General features: G+C 36.1%; 4 protein-coding genes across 5 annotated transcripts; 3 read left to right on the forward strand and 1 right to left on the reverse strand.

Annotated features, from left to right (window-relative positions):
- Nucleotides 1-3,028: 3,028 nt before the first annotated feature.
- On the reverse strand, nucleotides 3,029-5,629 carry LOC136824036 (uncharacterized). Of its 2 annotated transcripts, none has more exons than XR_010849090.1 (3): nucleotides 4,666-5,629; nucleotides 3,866-4,431; nucleotides 3,029-3,575 (listed from the first exon to the last, which is right to left on the reverse strand). XR_010849090.1 is itself a non-coding variant. In XM_067080192.1 (3 exons), exons 1-3 carry the CDS (start codon nucleotides 5,128-5,130, stop codon nucleotides 3,481-3,483), a joined length of 1,026 nt encoding a protein of 341 aa, XP_066936293.1. In that variant the 5' UTR covers nucleotides 5,131-5,629; the 3' UTR covers nucleotides 3,029-3,480. The 2 variants fall into 2 exon arrangements, 1 of the variants encoding a protein (XP_066936293.1); XM_067080192.1 differs by having other exon boundaries at nucleotides 3,966-4,431.
- Nucleotides 5,630-7,316: 1,687 nt separating this feature from the next.
- Nucleotides 7,317-12,207, forward strand: LOC136824035 (uncharacterized). The gene is made up of 11 exons (XM_067080191.1): nucleotides 7,317-7,905; nucleotides 8,284-8,603; nucleotides 8,795-8,860; nucleotides 9,017-9,460; nucleotides 9,815-9,928; nucleotides 10,115-10,282; nucleotides 10,497-10,670; nucleotides 10,844-10,975; nucleotides 11,088-11,210; nucleotides 11,363-11,658; nucleotides 11,931-12,207. The coding sequence occupies exons 1-11, from the start codon at nucleotides 7,605-7,607 to the stop codon at nucleotides 12,205-12,207; spliced, it is 2,415 nt and encodes an 804-aa protein (XP_066936292.1). The 5' UTR covers nucleotides 7,317-7,604.
- Nucleotides 12,208-14,350: 2,143 nt separating this feature from the next.
- LOC136824054 (ATP-dependent DNA helicase RecQ-like) lies at nucleotides 14,351-16,616 on the forward strand. The gene is made up of 3 exons (XM_067080207.1): nucleotides 14,351-14,680; nucleotides 14,877-15,068; nucleotides 15,314-16,616. Exons 1-3 carry the CDS (start codon nucleotides 14,379-14,381, stop codon nucleotides 16,128-16,130), a joined length of 1,311 nt encoding a protein of 436 aa, XP_066936308.1. The 5' UTR covers nucleotides 14,351-14,378; the 3' UTR covers nucleotides 16,131-16,616.
- Nucleotides 16,617-19,920: 3,304 nt separating this feature from the next.
- On the forward strand, nucleotides 19,921-21,330 carry LOC136824058 (uncharacterized). The gene has a single exon (XM_067080211.1). The coding sequence runs from the start codon at nucleotides 19,921-19,923 to the stop codon at nucleotides 21,328-21,330; it is 1,410 nt and encodes a 469-aa protein (XP_066936312.1).
- The last annotated feature ends 1,343 nt before the right edge of the window (nucleotides 21,331-22,673 follow it).

A 22,673-nucleotide genomic window follows, 5' to 3' on the forward strand; every position in this document is an offset into this window, starting at 1 on the left:
GACATGGAGGAGAGTAAAAGATGCTACACGCATGTGACAGATATATAATGCGTATTTCAATCGTCGTTAGACAGATAGGTAGAGAGCCACAAAAACCCTCTCGCATGAGACAGGGGTGCAATTTGTATTTTTTCATTTCGTTGTGAGACAGAGAGACAAGAAATTTATAAATTACCACTCGCATGAGACAGGGATGTATTATGGGTATTTTTCCCTCCCTCTCGCTGGGATCCCAACCCCACTGGAAAATTTGACAAAAATTTTGTCACCGGTGGGAAAATATCCTAGAATTTTAGTCCCACTGAGAAAGTTACTTTGATTTCATTGCCTTTCAAAATTCAATGTTTAAAAATTGCACTCCGAAAGCATCCCACTGGATTTTTTAACCTTGGCACAATAGATTTCCATCCCAATTGGAATTTCAGTAGAGTTTTTTTCCCCGCTTGTGAAAAAGTTCCACGGGGTGTGAGGAAGGTGTGTCGCAAAACATATGAAAAATTCATTTGATCTATGAAAAAATTACAGCCCTGTAAATTCGTTCGAAGTCATCACGAAGTCGCCAAAATCATCAGGATTTACGGTATTAAGTTTTGTGACTTTTTCTAACCACCCTCACTTATTCCGTCTTTTACGGGGTTAGGGACATTGGAGTATTGGTCAATATCTTTTTTGTTCTTTAGTTAATGCTGGGACAGTGGCCTTTTTCTAGAACTAAATACATAAGTAAAGTAAAGTAAGCAAAGTAAGTAAAAGTATATTCATCTGGTGGCTGTCGGCGGAGCCGGGAGTGAGGGAGTCTATCCCCTTTTCTTTTTGCGCTAGACCTGGGAGATCGAATGCTGACGTGGAGCGCCACACCTACTCTCAGCTCCCAGTATCTTACCGCCTAGATCAGATTACCCAATCTAAACTACTCATCCGCTGAGTTGGCGGTGACCGGGAATCGGACCCACAACCCTGAGATTGTAAGCCGACTGAGCTACCCGGCCACTAAATACATATGTCGTGTGCATATAACCTAGATTTCCGTTGGCTCATCTTATTTTAATCGTCATTATTACCTGTTACTCAGTTATTTCACTGATAAAGAAAGTGAAGTAGATCATTAAATTTAACGAGGCTGAAATTTGTGTTAAAACTCCTTTGTTGAAATTTAATTGCTTCTAGAAAAAAATGTTTATATATTTCCTACACTTATTTTTTCGTACGGGTTTTCTAGAAATATACTTCACATCGTCGATAGTGAGAAATACGAAAGATGGAGCTCGGGTACCTCCGTAATATTATCGCCCATGTTCCGGCCATCTTTATATACGCGCGATCTGAGAGCGAACGCTTCAACTAAATGAAATTAAATCTAAGATTAAAGAAAACTGGATAGATGAAAATTTTTTTCAATAGGTCATTTTTTTCTTACATATTTGAAGATTATTTTACAGAAGAAATGAAGTTGCCGTTTTTTTTTCTCTTTTGCCGTTTTTAATTTAAAGGTCAAATTAGCATGTTTTGCCCGAGACATCCTATCGCATTTGCACTGGGTATGGAAAACCCGTTGCAATTGCACGCCCCGTGCAATTGCAAGGATGTGCCTGACTGTCATCCTACCGAACCAAACAAATAAAATACTAAACCCAAAACCGAAAGGAGAACATTAAAAGACTTTGCATTTCGAAAATTGATTTTTCCATGGAAGAAAAGTTAAAAAAGGCAAAAATGAAGAGAAAAGAAAAGTTACCGTCAATAGGGGAGAAATTCTAGTTATGAATTGTTTACATCTTAACTTCGCAAATTGTAGATCAGAATGATTGAAAAATTGCAGCTCCCCCAGCTTCTCAGTCATCCGAGAATGTTAATTAACTAAAAAGCCACGGACAATTTGAAAATAAAATTCCTATGTTATGAAAACCCCTATCAGTGAAGTCAAGTTTGAAGATATTCTTTATTAGAAAAACAGTTAAAAGCAGTCAAAACGCAATTTACATTACCTCCTGAGTTTGTCTTTGTTATGCTAAAATATAACAAACCTTTGTCCTGCTGTCTAATTACAAAAACCTCCAATCACTACTTCTCCGCCATCTTGTTTCACTTTAAATGCCGTGTTTTAAAATTCCTTAGCTACATTATATGTACGGAAAAGGTTTTCTCCAGGTTTTTTCAATCCCGGGATTAAACTACGAGGGCGGTTCCGCCCACTTATTTTTATTTCGGCGTTAAGCGCCCCGGGATACTTAACAATAAAAGAGATTTTAAGATTAATGTTGAAAAGCATATTTTTTCGATAAATTTAGGCGATACTCAACAAAAAATAAGGTGGTTTTAAACAAATCTTTGACAAATTGGCGTTTCTTTCTGTTCTAATATAGAGTACCCTGCCCAGTTGGCGACCGAAATTTTTGGATTCAAATTTTTCACTTACTTTTAACTTTTTTGAAAATCCTTTTCAACCAACGGTTAGACAACTTTTAACATGTTCTTCGTGTTTGTTTTGATTTTTTATTTGAGGCGATCTTCTTAGAATAAAAAACTTTCGAAGCGAGCGGTACTAGTGCCCAGTTCCCGACCGACGTACCAGTCTGCGACCGATCGTTAAAAAGAGAAAATCAGTGCTCTACTTACAGGTAAGGTCATATTAATTGATCAGGATGATAAAAAAACTCATAAGCTTTCCCGTATTAAATTTATTTACACTCGTTCTTTTGTTTTAAAATAGCTCACTTACATTTCCCTTCGGCATGTTTTTTCAGAATTTTTCTTCAAGTCGCCATTTTTTTCTAAAGTTTGTTTTTGTTTTGTTTTGAAAGTGGCGGTCTATCTATTATGGAGAGTCTTCATTTGATAAAAACGCGGGAATTTTTTATGCCTGTTTTTTTCTCTTCGCGTCTGGAATTTTTGGATCGCAATGTAGAGTCTTCTTTTTCATTTTTTGAGTTTGGTCGGTCGCAGACTGGACGTCAAATTTCGAAGCTGATTGCCATCAACTTTTTTATCATATTTCACACGAAGGAAACTGTATCGAGCTGATTTTTTACAGAAATGCTTTCTAACATACTCATTGTTTTGGACAAGTATTTTTTGGCGTGGGAGTTGAAGCGTTTTTTCTTACGAAGCTTTTTTGTCCACAGGTAGCCATTTTTTATTTTTTTTGAAAAATCCGGCTTTTTCGTGTGCTTCCGTGCAAAGTTGGATCTTTCGGATTCTACTCGTTTTTTTTCTAAAACCTTTTTTACACAGTACGGGAAATAGGTCAAGGCAGATAACTACCAAAAGAAATTCTCCAGAGGTTTGTTTTTGTATGACTTTTCTGGGTTCAAAGACGTTCGGTCGCCAACTAGACCGGTCGCCAACTGGGCAGGGGACTCTATGCAAATCACGTCGAAAAAAGATTATATTTCCGCCTTGACTTTCACTTTCGCTTTCGTGTTACGCGATTCCAATTGGATGAATACTGCTCGCTAACAAATTCTGATTGGCTGTAAGTCTTTAGCTTCGGGATTCTAATCGGATCATTTCCCGCGTCACGGTTGAATTTTGATTGGTTGAAAGTTTCTGAGCGTGAATTCTGATTGGATGAATACCTGAAAAGTAAACAATAGTATGTAAGTATTTTGCTTATCAAAACCTAAATATTTCCAGGGGGTTTTATTTACTTTGCATGACGATAATTAAGCCTACAAAACACCGAGAAAAAAACCCAACATAGAACAGGTGTATTTTGTACTGTAGAATATGATAGCGTGAATCTTTTTGAAATTCTATGTCAGGATTTTTTCTCAATGACCCGTAACTATGCCCGGGGTACCCGTTGCTAAGACCTTATGTTAAAAACGAAAGCGATTACGGCAAAAAGTAGCGATTTTCGTAATACCTCAAATATTGATACTTGACTGTACTGCCTATTGACGGTTAAATAATGCTACTCAAAAAAAGTTATAACTTGTCAATTAATTTATCCATCATTGCCATACTTGCTGCATGTAATGTTTCTTTTCTCTTCATTAATGCCTCATCTCGCTTTGCCTTCCTCTCCTCATATCTTTCCATGAAAATTACCATTTCATTTCTCCTTCTTCCTTCTTTCGGTTTGGGCTTTGACTTTACTTTTGGTGGTGGGGTTGATTGTTGTGCAGTGCTAGCTGATGTAGATGGGACCTCTTGGTCATCCTTGTTTGAATTTCTACGTGTAACCTCACCTGTAGAGGCCATGGTGTAATCTGGTACTACGTCAGGTTTGTGACCTTCAAGGTCGTTGAGTTCGTCTTGGAATTTGCAAGTAGCCCTGCCTTGACCACTTTCACGATTCAAGTTCTTCGTTTGTTTGAAGGCTTTGATGACGGTTCGATGACGCTGCATGCACTGGTCACTTGATGGAAAGGCGGTGGCACCAGCGTTAACAAGTTTGCACCTCAAGTCTTGAGCAATCTTCTGCCAAATCTGAAGAAAAATAATAAAATCCATAATCAGAAAAAAACTGAATAAATCAAACTTTCAATGCAAAAAATAAACATACAGTAAGCAGATTTTTGGAATTTAAAAAGAGGATTTATCAAATTTTAGAAGGATTTTTATTTTCGCATCACTAAAGCCTTTTGCCAAGAAGTTGAAGATCGATCAGAACTATACCACTATATATAATATATAATAGCTATGAAAAAAAAGAGCAGTTACCTGTTTTTTTCTGTATTTTCCAGAAGACATCAATGGGGTGCAGTTTTTGTATGCCTCCAAAAGGGAAGTGGTAGCAGCATCCGAAAAGTAATAGGGTTCCTTTAGTTCTTTTTCCACCTTTTTATTTAGTTTAGCTGGCGGCTCGTCATTTTCTTTTGTTTGTTGCTTGCTTTTCTTCTTGCGTTTTCTTTGTTTTCCATTCGGGTCTGAAGGTGGAGCCTTAATCACCATTTTCAGGCTGTGTTTTTTGATTTGGCTTGAAGGCTGGCTGGTCATAGGTTGGCTCAAATCACTACTTCCTTCATCACTGTACCCATCATCATCAACAAACTCCTCAGGGTAGATACCCATCCCCAACCTGTTCAATTCCATTTCATCAATGGTTTCGTAGCTTTGTGTATCTTGACTGGAATCATCTCCATAGTCGTATTGACCTGTAGGTTTTCTTGGCTTTCCTGAGTTCATTTTGTGAAGATGCAGAAGTGAACAGTGAACAGTCAACAGGTCAACAGTCAAAAAACCAAAAAAAATCTTTCGAATTTTTTGTTTTGGTTTCAACTTTGTTTACATGTAGCCTGGGTTGGCCTTAACACGATAAAAAAAAGTCCCTTGTATTTGTGCGTAATTTTATTTTTGTGTTCAGGCCAACTATGTTCAATTTCGTACGAAAATAATTAATTTGTATGTCTTAATTATGCAAACGTCACATTTTATTTTCCACGAATAAATTTGGCAAAATTGGCAAAATTGGAGCGAAAAGAACACAGATCTCGTGGGAACAGTGTTTTGTATGGAGACGTATGGAGGTAAGTTCCAAATTTGCCAAGAATGCCAGATTCACCACTTCTTTTTTATTTGGCATTTATGGCACTCCAATTTTGCCAACTTTGCCAAATTTCTGTCAATCGAATGTAAAATAATTGGCAAACAGGGCAAAATTGGCATATTTTGAAGTCAATCGAATTGGCTGCCAGTCAATTCCAGCCTACCCAGCCGATTCCCCCTACCCAGCTGACCCCCCCTACCCAGCTGATTTTCCCGTACCGAGCTGATTCTACTACCCAGCTGATTTCACCGTACCCAGTCGATTCCCCCTACCCAGCCAATTTCCCCGTACCGAGCTGATTTCACCGTACCCAGTCAATTCCCCCTACCCAGCTGATTTCACCGTACCCAGCCAATGTCCCCGTACCCAGTCGATTCCCCCTACCCAGCTGATTTCACCGTACCCAGCTGATTTCACCATAGCCAGCTGATTCCCCCTACTCAGCCGATTTCCCCTGATTTCACCGTACCCAGTCGATTCCCCCTACCCAGCCGATTTCACCCTACCCAGCTGATTTCACCGTACCCAGTCGATTCCCCCTACCCAGCCGATTTCACCGTGCCCAGCTGATTTCACCATAGCCAGCTGATTCCCCCTACCCAGCCGATTTCACCGTGCCCAGCTGATTTCACCGTACCCAGTCGATTCCCCCTACCCAGCCAATTTCACCCTACCCAGCTGATTTCACCGTACCCAGTCGATTCCCCCTACCCAGCTGATTTCACCCTACCCAGCTGATTTCACCATAGCCAGCTGATTCCCCCTACCCAGCCGATTTCACCATGCCCAGCTGATTTCACCGTACCCAGCCAATTCCAGCCTACCCAGCCGATTCCCCCTACCCAGCTGATTTCCCCGTACTGAGCTGATTCTACTACCCAGCTGATTTCACCGTACCCAGTCGATTCCCCCTACCCAGTCGATTCCCCCTACCCAGCCAATTTCACCGTACCCAGCTGATTCCCCCTTACCCAGCCGGTTTCACCGTACCCAGCTGATTTCACCATACCCAGCCGATTCCCCCCTAACCAGCTGATTCCCCCTACCCAACTGATCCACCCAGCTTATCCCACCCAAGCCAGCCAATCACATTTATACAGCTGATCCCATCTCATCCTTTCCCAATGAATTCCCATGCATCCATCCACCCAGACGATCCCACCCTACTACCCAGCCAATCTCATCCCTTCCCAATGAATTCCATACATCCATCCACCCAGAAGATCCCACCACCCTACTACCCAGCCAATCCCATCCAATACAATGCGATCCCCAACCTATCCTGCAAATTCAACCCTATCCTGCCAAATTCCACCCTACCCCCTACCCTGCCTAATATGCATCAAATTCCATCCATAGATCAGATCCCAGAAACCCAGCTGATTCCATCCTAACAAGCCAATCCCATCCTACCTCTAGCCAATCCCTACCCTATAACCAGATGATTCAGTGTTGGCTGATTTTACCCAACTGATCCTCCTATCTATCCCATCATCCCAGTCCAGGCCAGATGATTGATCCCACAACAGCTCCCACAACATATTTTGTGGTCCAGCCCATCATGCCATGCAGTCCAATGCCATGCAGGATCATCATCTGCAGTACCAATTGGACTAATGCAATTTGCCCAACTGATATATGATCTGCCTAATCAATTCACCTAGCCTGCCTAGGTAGGTGGTGTGATCACACGATCCTGTTGTCCATCCACCACGCCACACATCGTCAGTCGGTTGTTTGTACCAGTTGATGATCTCCTCTCCCTTGCCTCCTTTTTTGTGCCCCCAACTGATCCCACTTTGCTCAGACACCATCATGAGGTTACCTAATTGGAATTCCAACCTGAATCTAATCTCATAACCGATCACCATTGCTAAGGCATATGATGATCTGAAAAGTTTCTCCAGCGAAATTTTACAAATCCGCGTTCGGGTCTGGGGAAGAATTATGACACGTGACCAGATACCGGTATCTGATTGGATGAAAGAAAGCGCGCTAAATGTATTTTTTTCGATGGAAAATGAAAGTGAAAGTCAAAACAAAAAAAATTTTTTTTACAAACAGCTAACTGCTGTGTTATGGCTTTGATTTCCCTGGTAAATATTGAGGTGAAATGGCGACACCAAAGAAAAAAGCAGTACAAATTGGGACCTCTGAAATAAAGTTTCAGTTAATTAGGCAGAAGTGTATATTTTGTGGTGGCAATTTTAAAATACAAAAAATAAGCTCATATGAGACAGTTACACCTAATCTCAACTTGATTAGAAATATTCTACCTGATGGTGATTCACTGCTGGAATGTGCCCAGTTCCAAAAGTTAAGATTTTGCTCAAAATGTAAAACTAAATTAAAGAAGGTAGATACCATGGTATATCAACAAGCACAGTTCAAAGAGCAGCTTTCGGCAATAAAATGTAAGTATTGACCTTTTTCTGCTACATATAGACCCACCAATTTTAGTTCACAGCCTTAGTCACCAGACGACATCTTCATTTATATAGACTTAAAGCTGTAGACGGTCTGGCCCTGGCAACCTTAACCCTTTGTCATTTTAAAAAAAAATAAGAAAGATCGGATACAGCAGCAGTTATTGACCTTTCGCTAGGAAAGGTTTAGCATACTGGTAAATCACATTTCGATGGATGCAAGGGAAACAACAATAATAACAAAGTTTCCCTTGCATCTTTTGGAAAGGCGGGGTTATGCTGGTGTTTATAATTATACAAAATGACATCACACCTAGCCGAAAGGTCTATTGAAAAAAAGCATACCCACATGGGATTATTTTTCAGCTCATTTTGAAGAAGAAATAACAACAAAGAGAATAGCAACACCAACTCAACCACTTTCAAGGAAACGAATTAACTTCAGCATCACTCCTCAACAAACGCCAACATCAAAAATTTTGCAAAAAGTCCAAAGTACTTCTAAAAAGTCCCCAGCACAAAAGGAACTAATGTCTCCACTTTCCAAAATTCCAAAAAGAATCCAAACTAAACCTCCCAAATCAGCAGCAACGCCACATAGAAGAACGCCACTTTCAGAAATCCAAACTATTCAAAGGAGAGCAACAAAGATTCCACAAAGAATATTGATTGCCAATGAGAAGGAGGTAATAAAAGTAACCAGAGTGAATTTATTTTATTCAAAATAGGCCTACAAGGTGATCCTAAAACCTGACCAATTTGGGAAACTTATTTTTCTATAAGTAAGAAATTCCTAAAAAATTAAAAAAAAATTGGTTCTGAAATCCCTGAATTGATTTTTTCTGAAATTCTGAAAGACTGTTTATTGTTTGCTTAGAATGGTGTTATTTTGACCGAGAAGATTCCATCAACTAGTAGAACAATAGCATACAATGAGGCAAAGGTAACTTTTTCAGCTTTTTGTGAATTATAAGAACTTGCTAATTTCAAAGACCTACTTTTTTTCTCTCTGGGGTTAAAATTCTAAGAAAATAGATTTCGCTTTTAAAATTGTGTTAATGTTGATGTACTAAAAGGATTTTTTGTCTTTCCCTATTAGGTCATAGAAACAAATGAAGGTGGAAAAACGGTACAAAGAACATTGAAAAAGAATTATGCCAAAATCGCCAAGTATCTTTCAACCAATTTGACCAGATTAGCTGCCAAAGCAATCTGTAATTCAGATGAATTGCTTATAGAAGTTATTGAATGCATAGCAATGAAATGTCGAAGTGAGATTGATGGTTTGAGTGGATTAAAACAGCCTAGTATTCTGCGAGACATCTCCCCAGAACACATCAGAACAATAGACATTGCTCAAATGAGACTGGAATTTAGTAGTCGGGCCAAAACTATGTTTCAGCTGTTAACACAGATTTTGTGCTCAAATGAAAAAGAAGCAATCATATTACTAGCAACAATGGTTCATCTCGAAAAAAAACACCTGAGTGCCTTTGCCCACAAACTCGGACTTGTTGCCCGAAAATGTGGAATGAATGAGAATGTAAGTGTTTGGGACATGGGTTTGTATACATGTTTTATGATTATAAGTCTAGAGATTGTATTAAATCAAATCTGAGTTTGTCACCTCACTAATTAGATTTCGCTGTAACATTATTAAAAAAGATTTAATATCTATGTTCATTTCATACAGCAATTAATTCACACCTTTTGTTTGAAATAGAAGAATCATCTTTTCACTTTAAGCTATCTTGGCTGTCTGAGATCATCTGAGATTTCTTTATTTTGGAACCTAAAAACAATAGAATTTTTTTTGGAATTTTCAATTAATGTGTAACCGTTTAAGATTTTCCATGATTAAATTGATTAAATTAATGTTCAATGGGTTATTTTGAAGGGTCTTTCAATGTTGAATCACTTGGGATTAACAAGCTGCCCCCTAACGATTAGAGAAAAGCTGTATGAACAAGGAATTAATCACGATGCAAGACTCTTGAATTGGATTGAATTGGTAGGTTTGATTTTATATTTGTGATTTAGTGTGATAACTACTATCAATCAAAATTGATGGTTGTGACTTGTTAATAATTATTTTCTTTTTTTTTCAAACTGATTAAAATTTCTCTTTCATAAAATTGAACAATACAAGTGACAATATCTTGTGCACTAATTAATTAAGATCTCCACTAATTTTCAGCTAAAGACCTTCCAGCTAATTATTGACAACTTGGACTTGAATATCGGTGTCAAACATCAAACAAATAAAAACAAAACATCCACCTACCACTGGGTTAATATGATTGCAATTGCTGATCCAGTGTTTGGTGACCACCTTAGCGATTTCCATCAGAGACACTTAGGAGATGTAAAAAATAATTGATTATTTTTTAAGTTTTAGTACAGATAAAGAATTCCTTTCCTGTCAAAATATATCCAAATCCTTGTTACAGACTATATAATTAACCATACATTTGATTGATTTTAATAGCTAAAGCAAACTCATTGACAAAGATGGACTAAGATTCTCAAAATTTTAAAAAATATACAATAAATTCTTTCAAATTTTTCCATTTATGTAGGTGGACGTAAACGAATTTTTTCCCACTGAGTCAACAATCAAGTACCTCAAAACTGATTTCACTAATCTCTGTGCCAGAATTTTGGTGAAAAGAGTCAACAAACTTCATGATATCGCAGTCAAACATCACATTAATCACATTTACTCAGAAACTATGACACAAAAGTCTGAAGAGGTATCACTTCAATATTTCATTTCATAAAATATTTTTTTATTTAATTATGATTTCATTGTTAAAGATTATAATATCAAGGATTAGAGTGCCAGGGTCTCTGTTGTAAAACACTGAACAATACAGTAAGAAATCTTTTCATGATTAATGAAATCATCTTCAAATTCAATTTTAAGATTCCACTTGGAGTACTAACGCTAAACGAAAACAAGAACGAAGACATGTTAGAGATTTTGAAGTTTCTTCAAGATAAATACGCAAAAAATGCAAAAGGAAATAAAAACATTATCTTTGTTGGTGGTGACCAGGTGAATTAAATCAATTTTTATACCTTTTAAGATAATTATATTGAATAAAATGAAATCATTCTTTAAATTTTAAAAAAAGTTCACTCATTGAATTTCTCTTTTTCATTGTCAGTTGACAGAAGAAAGGGCGAGAAACGTACTATTGTCACAACTCAACGGAAGGACAAAGGAACAGAGACTAGAGGCTTTGTTTCCTAAATTTGAAGATTGGCATTGTATCCGGACAGCCTATGATGTAAGAATAATGAAAGAAATTTTTATTAGAGACATTATTTAGTAAGAAATTACATAGATATGTTCTGCTTGTTCTTAATGTAGTACCGCTTTACAATATAAATAGTCTCATAATTCAATGCAGGTAATTTAATTCTTATTTTCATTTTTCAGTCAGTCATCAAGATGCATCTTTCTGGAATGGATAAGGGTACGTACAAGTGCAACACCGTTCGCTCTGGTAACCCTAAAGCTCTTGGAGATATCAAACAGAGATATGAACAAATCAAAGAATTTTTTCTAATGCAATTGGAAGCATTGATTGTGTCTGCATTCCTAAAGCAAGAGGGTATGGAAACTGTTGATGACGACTGCGTTCCAAAGCATATCAAAGATGGTGATGCAAAAAAGCGATGGCTTAATGGAAGGGTTTCTGTGATGATCGAAACTTATGTAATGCCTCATCTTAGGTGAAATTCTAGTTTTTAGTTTATATTTTGACTTTTTCACAAAAGTACTTTTTGAAATATTGACAGCTCAAACATAATACTTATCAGACCTTTAAGACTGAATTACTAAATATCTTGTGTAACTGTACTTTCTCAAGAAAATTTTCACCATAAAATCAGTATCCTCAATTTGCAAGCTGCATTCGTCAATTTGAAGATAAATTGGCAAAAATAATTAAAAGTCTCCAAGTGTATTTTTATGTATCCCATAACCATGAATTCTATCATTATAGAACCTTGTTGGAATCCATACAAAAGGAAGGTGATAGCGAAAAGGAAGACAATGTTGGGTTAGAACAAGAATCGATAACTAAAGATTATACCAATAAAGATTTGCAAAGCAAAGATAAGCCTATCGAACCCTTCAAACCAACCCTAATTGCAGATGCTCGTACAAGATACACTAATGTCAACGTGCTAACCAACTCACGTGTGCTACTATGCAGCCCTAATGTTTTGAACGCCTTACGTTTAAAATCTTCAAGCCCTAGTGTGATGAGAAATGCATGAGGAAGATTCTCTAACATAAAAATAATGGCCAAGCTGCCAACGTCCAAACCTAACCATCCTGCAAAACCACAACAGTCAACTCAGAGCAATGCAGCTATAAACCCAAAACAGACACCATTGTACATAGCTATCAAACAACAAGATGCAACCCAGAGAAATGCAGCAGTCAATGCTAAACAGACGCCTGTTTACATAGCTATTAAACAAGAACAATCAAAACAAACCAATGCTGCAGCTAAACAGACCCTACCTTTCGAAGTCGTTAAACAGCAACAATCAAAATCAACCAACGCAACTATTAGCCCCACAAAGATTCCAAGGCTCGTAGTAGTTAAACAACAACTATCAACCCCAAATGTAGCTCTTACCCCAACAAAGACTCCATCATTACTGGCCGTTAAACATCCACTATCTACCCCAAAACAAGCTGTTAATCCCACAAAGATCCCAAGGTTTGTTGTTGTTAAACAACAACCATCAACGCCCAAAGCAGCTGTTAGCTTCAAAAGAACCCCACCACTACCGGTCATTAGAAGACAACAATCAACCCCAAAGGCATCTGTTAATCCTACAACGATTCCACCATTGGTAACGACTAAACAACAGCTACGGTCAACTCTAACCAATACTCCTGACACAACGTTTGTAGACACCGAACAAAAACAGTTGCCACAGAGCAATACTAAATCTACACAAAAAGATGATTCGTTGTTTAAGTATAGCTGTTCTTTGATGAGTTGGGGTTTGTGTCTGTTGGATGCAGATGATGCAGTACGAGAAGGTGATGGGAATCGATTGATGAATGTATATGAAATTTTTCAATTGCTCTTCCGCATGATGGGTAACACCAAATACAGTTATAGCCTTCTAAGATTGAAAGCTTGCAGGTTGGCTCTCCTCACCCCTAAAACGGCACATCAACTTGTCTGGAACCGATTCTTCAATAAAAACGGAGGAAAAGGTCAGAACATTTCACGCGATTTGAGATTAGAGCATATTAATCGATTCATGAAAGAAATGATAAAAGCTCAAGGGCTACAGAACATTTCAAATGATAACGTCTACAAAATTTCAAAGGCGTACCAAGGAATTAGAGAAATCTGTGATTCTATGCTGGTGGATACTGATGTTTCTAAATCAGATGGACATCATTCAAACATTCACAAGAATGAGATGTTTAAATCTGTTTTACAGGAACTTAATGCTAATGAGAATTTTTCTACTCAACAACCAAATAAGATGCTTAGTACGCAATTTGAAAAGATGCAAGAAAATCGATCACAGAATTTGAAAACAATGATACCATGGATTAAGGGGCATAGGCGAGATTGGGATGTGCAAAATGACTCTTTGTACAACTTTAAAACAATTAATTAAAACTAAAAAGTCTTGACTGCACGCTGTTTTGTATTTTTATTATATTCTTAATATTTATTAACGTGAAAACTATTCTTTTAGTTATTTATAGTTGTTTATATTTCATTGAGTTACAAAATATTATATTTATCATTAGATTATATATTTATTATATTTATTATATACACATCACTAGGAGACTTTAATTACTCTTCTCGTTATTTTTGCACTTCACCATCGTACTTATGATTTTATACTTTATTTTTTGTCGTTTTTATTTCAGGATATAAAATAATTCAATTAATAACTTAGCATTCTTCAAAAAGTTTTTTTACCAATATCAAAAAATCTTTCATTTGGCTTAGGCGTACTAGGCTTTTGATACCAAATCAGGTTAACAAATAACTTAGTTAGTCCTTTCTAAGATGTTCTAGGATGTCAAAATAACATCTTGTGATGCACCTTTTGTTACTTTTATCATATGAGTTGAAGTTTCAAAAAGCCATTTTCATTTTCAGTTATGTTTTCATGTAAATAATTTAAGTTTATATAACATAAGTTATTTCTACAAACAAATAAAAAAGATCAATGCATTTACATATAGGAAAGTGTTATTACAACTTACTTCAAACATTGTTAACCTTGTTAAAACATTTCTTTTTTTTTAATGAACACAATAGAGGACAATTACTAGATTTAATATGACTGTGTTGTTTCGCATTTTACAAAAGGATGGGCGATTTTAGATATTATTATTATTGTTACTATTATTCTTGATTCTAGGTAAATGAAAAATCAATTGACAAATATCCATCATGTATGACAAAGAATTTTTCAAAGAAAGTCTTGTTGCTGCTAAAGCTGTCCATGGTTTGGACTTTGAGCTGAAGCAGGAACAAGAAGAACTATTATTTGCATTTTTAAACGGCAAAGACTGTATAGGGGTGTTGCCAACTAATTTTGGTAAATCCATGATTTACCAATTAGCACCTAGTGTTCACGATGATATGGCTAGAAGAACAGACGAGATGGTGGCAATCCTTCAAGGCGATTCAATGTTAATAGTGGTATCTCCAACCAATGCTTTGATTGATGACCAAATTGAAAGCTGTGAAAGGTGATGAAAATTCTGATTGTTTTTATCCAGTTGATGTTTAGCTATTAGACTTTTTTAATAACTTTTAGCATAAAGAATGGCTCAAGTTGGTCTCTTTGGTTCACTGTAAATTGCAATGTACTCAAAAGTTTTTTTTTAATTAATCACTAAAGTGATTTTACAAGCTCAAGTAAGATTTTGATTTTTTTACCAACAGACTTGGCATAACAGCTCGGAAACTATGTTCTGAAGAAATTGATGACATAAATGAGTACGCTGGAGAAATAACACTACTTTATTCTAGCCCCGAATGCCTACTGGAGGAGAAATTCCGTACTTTCCTTCTCGACAAATTTCAAGAGAGAATAATTGGTATCGTAATAGATGAGGCACATCTTGTTGTGAAATGGTAATTATCATAAATAACTTTCTGATAATATTCAACACAGATGTTTGATTATCTCTTTATTAAAAGAACATAAAAAAATTACTGTCACTACTTTTAGTGGATTGAAATCTATTGAAAATTTGAATCATTGAGAGATTACAGATTTATGTTTATATGTCTTAAAAAATTTAATTCTTTCAACACCTTTAGTGAATAAGTCTGTTCATTTTCCCCTTATGTAAATGATACTTATCTTTTATATATAGGGGTACTTCAAATAAACCTGATGACGACCCATTCCGTGAAGCATTTAAACATCTTGGACAACTTCGAGGGTACTTTTCTAAGCCATTTCTTTGTCTTACGGCAACAGCAAACAGAAAGACAAGGAAAAATATCACTAAAATTTTGGGTTTGAAACGTCCCCATGTAACCAAAGTTACACCAGAAAAACCAAATATCATGTTAAATGTCATCAAAGTAAAGTCTATTGAAGAATTCATGGAAACACCAATGCTCATTGAAATTTTGGAAAAATTGAGATCACAGCCAGAGACATGTGAAAAAACAATTATATATTGTCATTCGTATAATGCCTGTGGCTTAGTGTACTTGAAAATCAAAAGTCAATTCCCTAGAGGATTTGATCTAACCCTTTTTGTTGAAATCTTTCATGGGACCACTCCAGTGCCCATACAGAATGAAGTGTTAGCTGATATTGTCAAGGATGGAAGTACAACTAGGATTATTATTGCAACGAATGCTCTTGGTGTTGGAGTCAACATAAAAAACATAAGAAATATTGTGCATTGGGGTGTTCCCTCTGATATTGAGGGTTATGTGCAAGAAATTGGACGTGCTGGTCGAGACCAGAAAAATAGTAAAGCTACCCTAATTTACAAAGGAAACGACATAACTCATTGTAGAGATAAAGACCTTGTTAATTACATTAAAAATGTCGAAAAAGAATGTCGAAGGAAGCTTCTCATGTCATTTTTTAACTGTGACTATACACCATCAAAAGAAAAACACCTATGTTGTGATGTCTGCTCGCAAACATGCAATTGCAATTCTTGTTTCTAATGTTTTTTAATTTATTGTCTATTACGTATACATCATTTATACATTATTGTTGTTTAACCATATTTATTTTTCTTTAAGTAATGATTCTTCAATTTCAAATTGAACACTAAGGACTAATATAAAAGTCACGCATTGACATTGAGAATCTGATTACAGTCTCTTGAGAATAGCGAGCGAGATCCAAATTGCTTATCTCAAAAAATTTAATTTTTTCAAACGGTTTATCATTTATGTCTGAAGTTGTGAATAGAAGGTAGATTTTTCTTAAAAATTTTTCTTTAACTTGTTTATATAATACACCTCAATTTATTTTAGGCTTCCCATTTTATTAAAGGAGTAATCTATTTTTTGTAGGGTTATCCTGCTGTGTTGCAGCAATATTTGATTCAATTCAATTAAATGACTGATTAACTGATGATTTAATAGAAATAGGAATGCACAATGAACCTTATGACAAAGTCAATATGGCAATGTCCTGTAAGCCAATCAAACAAGGTAAATTTAACATGTCTCGTTCTTTCATTGGTTTGGGAAAGTCCACTCAACCATTTATCAACATTTAATTGATTTTACAAATATTAGTGTGGCTATTTGTGTGTCTGAACTGTAATTCTCTATAATAATACAATAGTGCAACTTGCTTTATATATATAATCTTAAACCAATTTAAAGCCTCTTAGATATTTTTTGCTCATGTTTTTTAGTTTAGGATATAAAAGTTAATATATGCATGATGAACACACTTACATTAACAAGATATATCATAAACCTTTTATATACAAAAGCCAATTTGATAATTTTCTGCAATTAAGTTTGATTTTTAGACACTTTTCAGAAAGCAAAATTCAAAATCCAAGAATTATTATATATTACTACCTACATTTTGTCTTTTTATGAGGGTCGGTGACACTGAGTGAATACTTTCCAGTGTCTCTAATAAACATACTGCATGTTTATCCTTTTTGTCAACTTCGTTGTGAAGTCACATTTATTTTTAATGTACTTTATATAAATATGTTTATTCCAAACAAGGTTTTTTACTCAAATTTTTGTTCTTTTGGTGATATTGTTTGGACGAAAAATGACACAATCAGTTTCAGATCTGTGTGTGACGTCATTTTCACCCACAATCAGCAATTCTTTCTAAGAAATGATAGATGTTTATGTCAAGTATACACTGAGTTTTAATCATTGATAGGGGTAAAAAGCAAAGTTTTTTCTAGCCTTAAACTTATCTTATGTTATTTCACTTATATAATATATAAATTGTTGCTTTGATGTGAATCAACATATTCATTTAATTCAATTTTTAGTTTTTCCTATAGATATTTACCTTGTCATATTTGTGTACTGAAGTCCATCCAAAAACTGAACTATGTGTAGATTACATTTATATACCGTGAGATTGGGTAACTTGCATCAGTGGAGGCTAACATGATGCATAGGCCTCAGATGAAAGACCTGGCTGGTCATCAAAATACAAATACGCAGCTCCGCTCACAGCTCTACTCTACCATTTTTGCTTTGATTTAACTTTGTATTTCAATGACCAGCCTAGCCAGGTCTTTCATTTGAGGGCTATGCATGTTAGCCTCACTGATGAAGTTACCCAATCTCACGGTAGTGTGTACGTGCCATCTTGTTTACCTCCCTTCTCGACCACTTATTTATATATCATGTATATAACGAATATAATCCTACAAAAAGGTTGTTACTTTTAGGTTATTCAACAAAATTTATTTGTTGATTATAATTGATAAATTTAACACCTTCAATGATTATGATGGACAAACTAACCGGATCAGAGTTATGGAAAGATAAATATGTCATTGTTTTTTATGAAATTTGTCGTTCTTTTGGTCGATTCTCAGTAAACGTAGCTAGGATTCTTTAGATAATCCCTCCTAAAAGTATTAATCAGAACAGTATCCATAGCTATGTTGAAGATCTAACAACTGAATAGAATGAAATAAAGAAAACTCCAAGCTCATGGCCATATTGCAAAAAATATATACACACCCCAAAAAGAAAGAAAAGACTTATTTAATGTCAAACCCAAATACCAAAGAACAAGTATCTATAACCACCATCCTTGCACATTAGCTCCATTACTAGTCGACCTACTCTTTCATCCGAACTGCTAAACGCCATCTTGTTTTCTTGGAATTCCTCTTTACTTTTACTTTTATATGTCGCTCGATGAAATCGCTTTTCGCTCGAATTTTACAGAGGTGCTGTCCTTAGGAATCGATTAAATTTCATCCGAATGCCCGCGATTGAATCGTGAAAAGTACTCTGAAATTTCAGAGTGTCGGCCATCAAAGAAAACCCGAGAACCTTCGCAGGTCTTCTTGCAGAACCATTCCCTTTAGAGCGCATGCGTGGAATGAGTGGAGCACGAAGAGCTGCTTGGAGGTTAACCTGAATCGTTCTACTTTTTGTTTCCACTGCAAGGTTCGCCATTTCGATTTTTTTTCAGCAATAACATTACGTCATACTACACTTGCAAGGTTTATGAGTATTTCTACGCATAGTAGTAGATATTTGAGATCTCGAATTTCTACACCAATGCGTAGATTTTAGTTAATTTGCATATCTCCCTATTTAGTAGATATTGATGTGATAATGTGAATGCGTGTAATACTAATAATACCAATACTAATAATAATAATAATACGGGATTTAGTTTGTATAAACGACTGGAAGAATCCGGTGTTTCAGCCTTATAGATACAGGGGCTAGCTACGCAGAAACTTGCGTAGCGAGAAAACAATTTATCAAGGAACAACAAACTCTCTAATCGAAATCAACTCAAATGAAAAACTTTCAATACACAAATCCACACATATTTTTTTTCTCAAGAATTATTTTGAGCAGGAAAAAGTTATAATTGCAATATTGACACCTTTCTTTTGTTTGGAGTTAGTGCACAAAGGTTTCTAGACGACTAAAATTGTTCCATTCATTACTTTTTGCTTTATTTCTACTATGTATAAATTAGTCGTCTAGCTTGCTAGACTAAGTCAAAGAGGAGAATTGGTCGCTAGGAGATAATTATGAACTGTGTAGAAAAAGACTTCAATGTTTATCAAAAAGCTTCGAAAACAATCAACAATTATTGAAAGATTATCAAAAGATTTTCAATGAACAGTTAACAAAAGGTGTTATTGAAAAAGCGCCAAATGATCAAGAGGTTGGAAAAACACATTACATTCCGCACCACGCTGTTATCAAACCAGAAAAATCAACAACAAAGGTACGCATTGTTTATGACGCGAGTGCAAAGGCAAATAACAATGAGTTATTTTCTTTGAATGAATGTTTAAAAGCGGGTCCTCCATAGCGCTCCGCAAAGCATACGTCATAATTATTACTTTACACTTTTTTTGACATTTGTACGAGTTGCAATCCCACAATTCAATGCGACTCAATTAGAAATACGTGCAAGTTGTTTTATATCTTTTGTCAAATGATGTAATTAACGTGCAAAAGAAATTAACGCAAAGGTTGATGGGATTGGAACTCGTACAAACAAATCAAGAGTAATGATTATGTCAAAAATGAAATCTATTTTTAGACTCAGCGCGGTGCGCTATTGAATACAGATCTCTTTGAAATTTTGTTACGTTTTCGAACAGACAAAGTCGCCATTGTCGGTGATATTGAAAAGGCTTTTCTACACATAAAACTAAACAACGAACAGAGAGACCTTACTAGATTTTTATGGTTCAAAAATTCAGACAAAATTGATTTTAAAAACTTTGAAGCAAACGAAATTGTTGAGTACCGGATGTGCAGAGTTTTGTTTGGGATAAACGCATCGCCCTTCGTTTTGAATGCCACCCTACAGCATCATATCAGAACAGCAAACGATGCAGAGTTTGAGAACAACCTTATCAAATCGCTACATGTGGATGATTTGACAACAAGCAAACGAACTGTTGCTGAAGCTGAAGAGTTTGTCGAGAAAACGAAAGAGCATTTATCGAAAGCATCGTTTAACCTGAGAAAATTCCAATCCAACTCGAAGGAACTTGAATCCAAACTCCAATCGAAATACGGAGAAACCGAAAACCCTATTGTGATGGGTAAGATGAAAGTCCTTGGTGTTACATGGGACAAAGAATCTGACGGACTTTCTTTCCAACTTAAAAGCTTAGCGAGTTTAAAACCGACGAAACGCAATGTGCTGAGAGCATTGGCGTCCATTTATGATCCGTTAGGACTGATAAGCCCTATCGTGTTAACGTTGAAATTGTATTTTCAGAAATTGTGTCTAAGTAAAATTGATTGGAACACGCCCATCGACGGTGATTTGCTTTGTGAATGGCAAAATTTGGTGAAAGACTTTGAGTATACACAAGAGATCAGAGTCGAAAGAGCTTATTCGAGTGCTAAACAAAATGTCAAGGAAATTCAGTTACATGGCTTCTCAGATGCTTCTGACGACGCACATGGTTGCTGTATCTACACACGAATCGTATCAAAGGATGGTGATATCAAGACAAGCCTCGTCACATCAAGGTCACACGTGAATCCAATCAAGACGAAATCAAAAACCAAACCTGATGACCAGAAGTTGACGACACCCAGAATGGAGTTGGTAGCTATACTTATTGTATCACGTCTCATGAATGTTGTTAAGAGACACTTAGAAATGAACTTTGAATTTGAAAAATTTACTGTATGGACTGACAGTAGTGTTGCTTACTGTTGGGTCAAGAACATTGAAACTTCGAGAAAACAAGATAGATATATTAAGAATATTTCTGATGAGATTAGACGAAATTTTGAATCTCTCTCGATTGAACTGAAATTATTTGCTACAAAGCAAAATCCTTCGGACATTGCGTCCCGGGGGTCTAAGCCAGCACGTCTAGCTGGTTGTAAATTATGGTTTTATGGTCCTGAGTTTCTAATTATGCCTGAATCTCAGTGGCATCGTTTGAAAGTCGGTGACAAATTTTCTGAGGTCCCTGATCCTCTAACTATACCTGAGAAGACGGGAACAAACCTCAAACCTTTTAGTGATGGTGTCAACAAGGGTCCTAATCTTCTAAATATACCTGAGGAGAAGGATACCCTTTCATTCAATATTAATGATGGGACTGAGTGGATAACTATACCTGAAGCAACAATTGTTACGTGTTACTGGGTATGTCTTCAAATTTGTGGAGAACATACGTTGTTGGAAAAATAAAAACAACAAACAAATAAATAAGAAACAAATGAACAAACAGAATATTTTGAATGCTGATGATTTACTATCAGCCAAGAAGAAATGGTTATTGGATGCCCAAAGAGGTATTCCAGACGAAATGAAGAAAAATCTTTTCCTTGGAGGGGAAGTGTACAGATGGAAGGGAAGATTGAACAATGCTCCAATTCCCTTTGACGCAAAGCATCCAATATGGTTACCTACGAACAGTCCACTTGTTGATTTGTTGATCAAGCAAGCCCACGACAAGGTAATGCATAATGGCCAACGTGAAACTTTGAACGAAGTACGATCCCAATTTCAAATTCCAAGATTGCGTCAACGCGTCCGTCATTTTATCTACAAATGTACGATTTGCAAGAAACATGGTGGTAAAGCTTATCGTTATCCAGAATCTTACGATTTACCAAAGTCTAGACTACAAGTTGGTGCCGCTTTCCAGAACATTGGAATCGATTATTGCGGTCCATATTTGGTGTATAATGTATTCGATAAAACGAAAGAAAAGTTCAAGGTATGGATTTCATTAGTCTAGCAAGCTAGACGACTAATTCAGACATATTAGAAATAAAGCAAAAAAGTAAATTTTAGTCGTCTAGAAACCTTTGTGCACTAACTCCAAACAAAAATAAAGTGTCAATATCGCAAAAAAAATTTTTTCCCGCTCAAAAAAAATTCTTAAAATAAAATGTGTGTGGATTTGTGTGTTAAAAACGTTTCATTTGAGTTGATTTTATTTTGAGAGTTTGTTGTTGCTTGATAAATTGTTTTCTCGCTACGCAAGTTTCTGCGTAGCTAGGCCCGGTATCTATAAGGCTCGAACACCGGATTCTTCCAGTCGTTTATACAAACTAAATCCGGTATCATTATTTGTGTTTATTATTAGTATTACATGCATTATAAACGACTCCAGTCTAGGATTTCATTGATCACATGTCAAGCCAGTCGGGCTGTATATTTAGACATTGCTACAGACTACAGTGGAGAGTCGTGCATTGAAGTATTAAGGAGATTTATGAATCGCAGAGGAATCCCAGAAGAAATCTTTTCAGACAAAGGTTCAACGTTCACTGCAGAAAACGTACAAAACTTTGTTACAAATTGTCAAATTCGATGGAAGTTTAGCCTCAAGAAAGCACCTTGGTTTAATGGGTTTACAGAGAGACTTGTGAAATCCGTGAAAACGTGTTTGAATAAAGCTTTGAACAACAAAACGCTGAAGTACGATGAATTCCTTTCGTTATTGATTGAAATTGAACGAACAATCAACAACCGTCCTTTAACCTTCATCTATGACGAATTGACAGAAGAACCTCTCACCCCGA

The sequence above is a fragment of the Clytia hemisphaerica genome, unplaced genomic scaffold (genome assembly GCF_902728285.1).
Source record: "Clytia hemisphaerica strain Z4C2 unplaced genomic scaffold, Clytia hemisphaerica genome assembly, whole genome shotgun sequence".
Lineage (NCBI taxonomy): Eukaryota > Metazoa > Cnidaria > Hydrozoa > Leptothecata > Clytiidae > Clytia > Clytia hemisphaerica.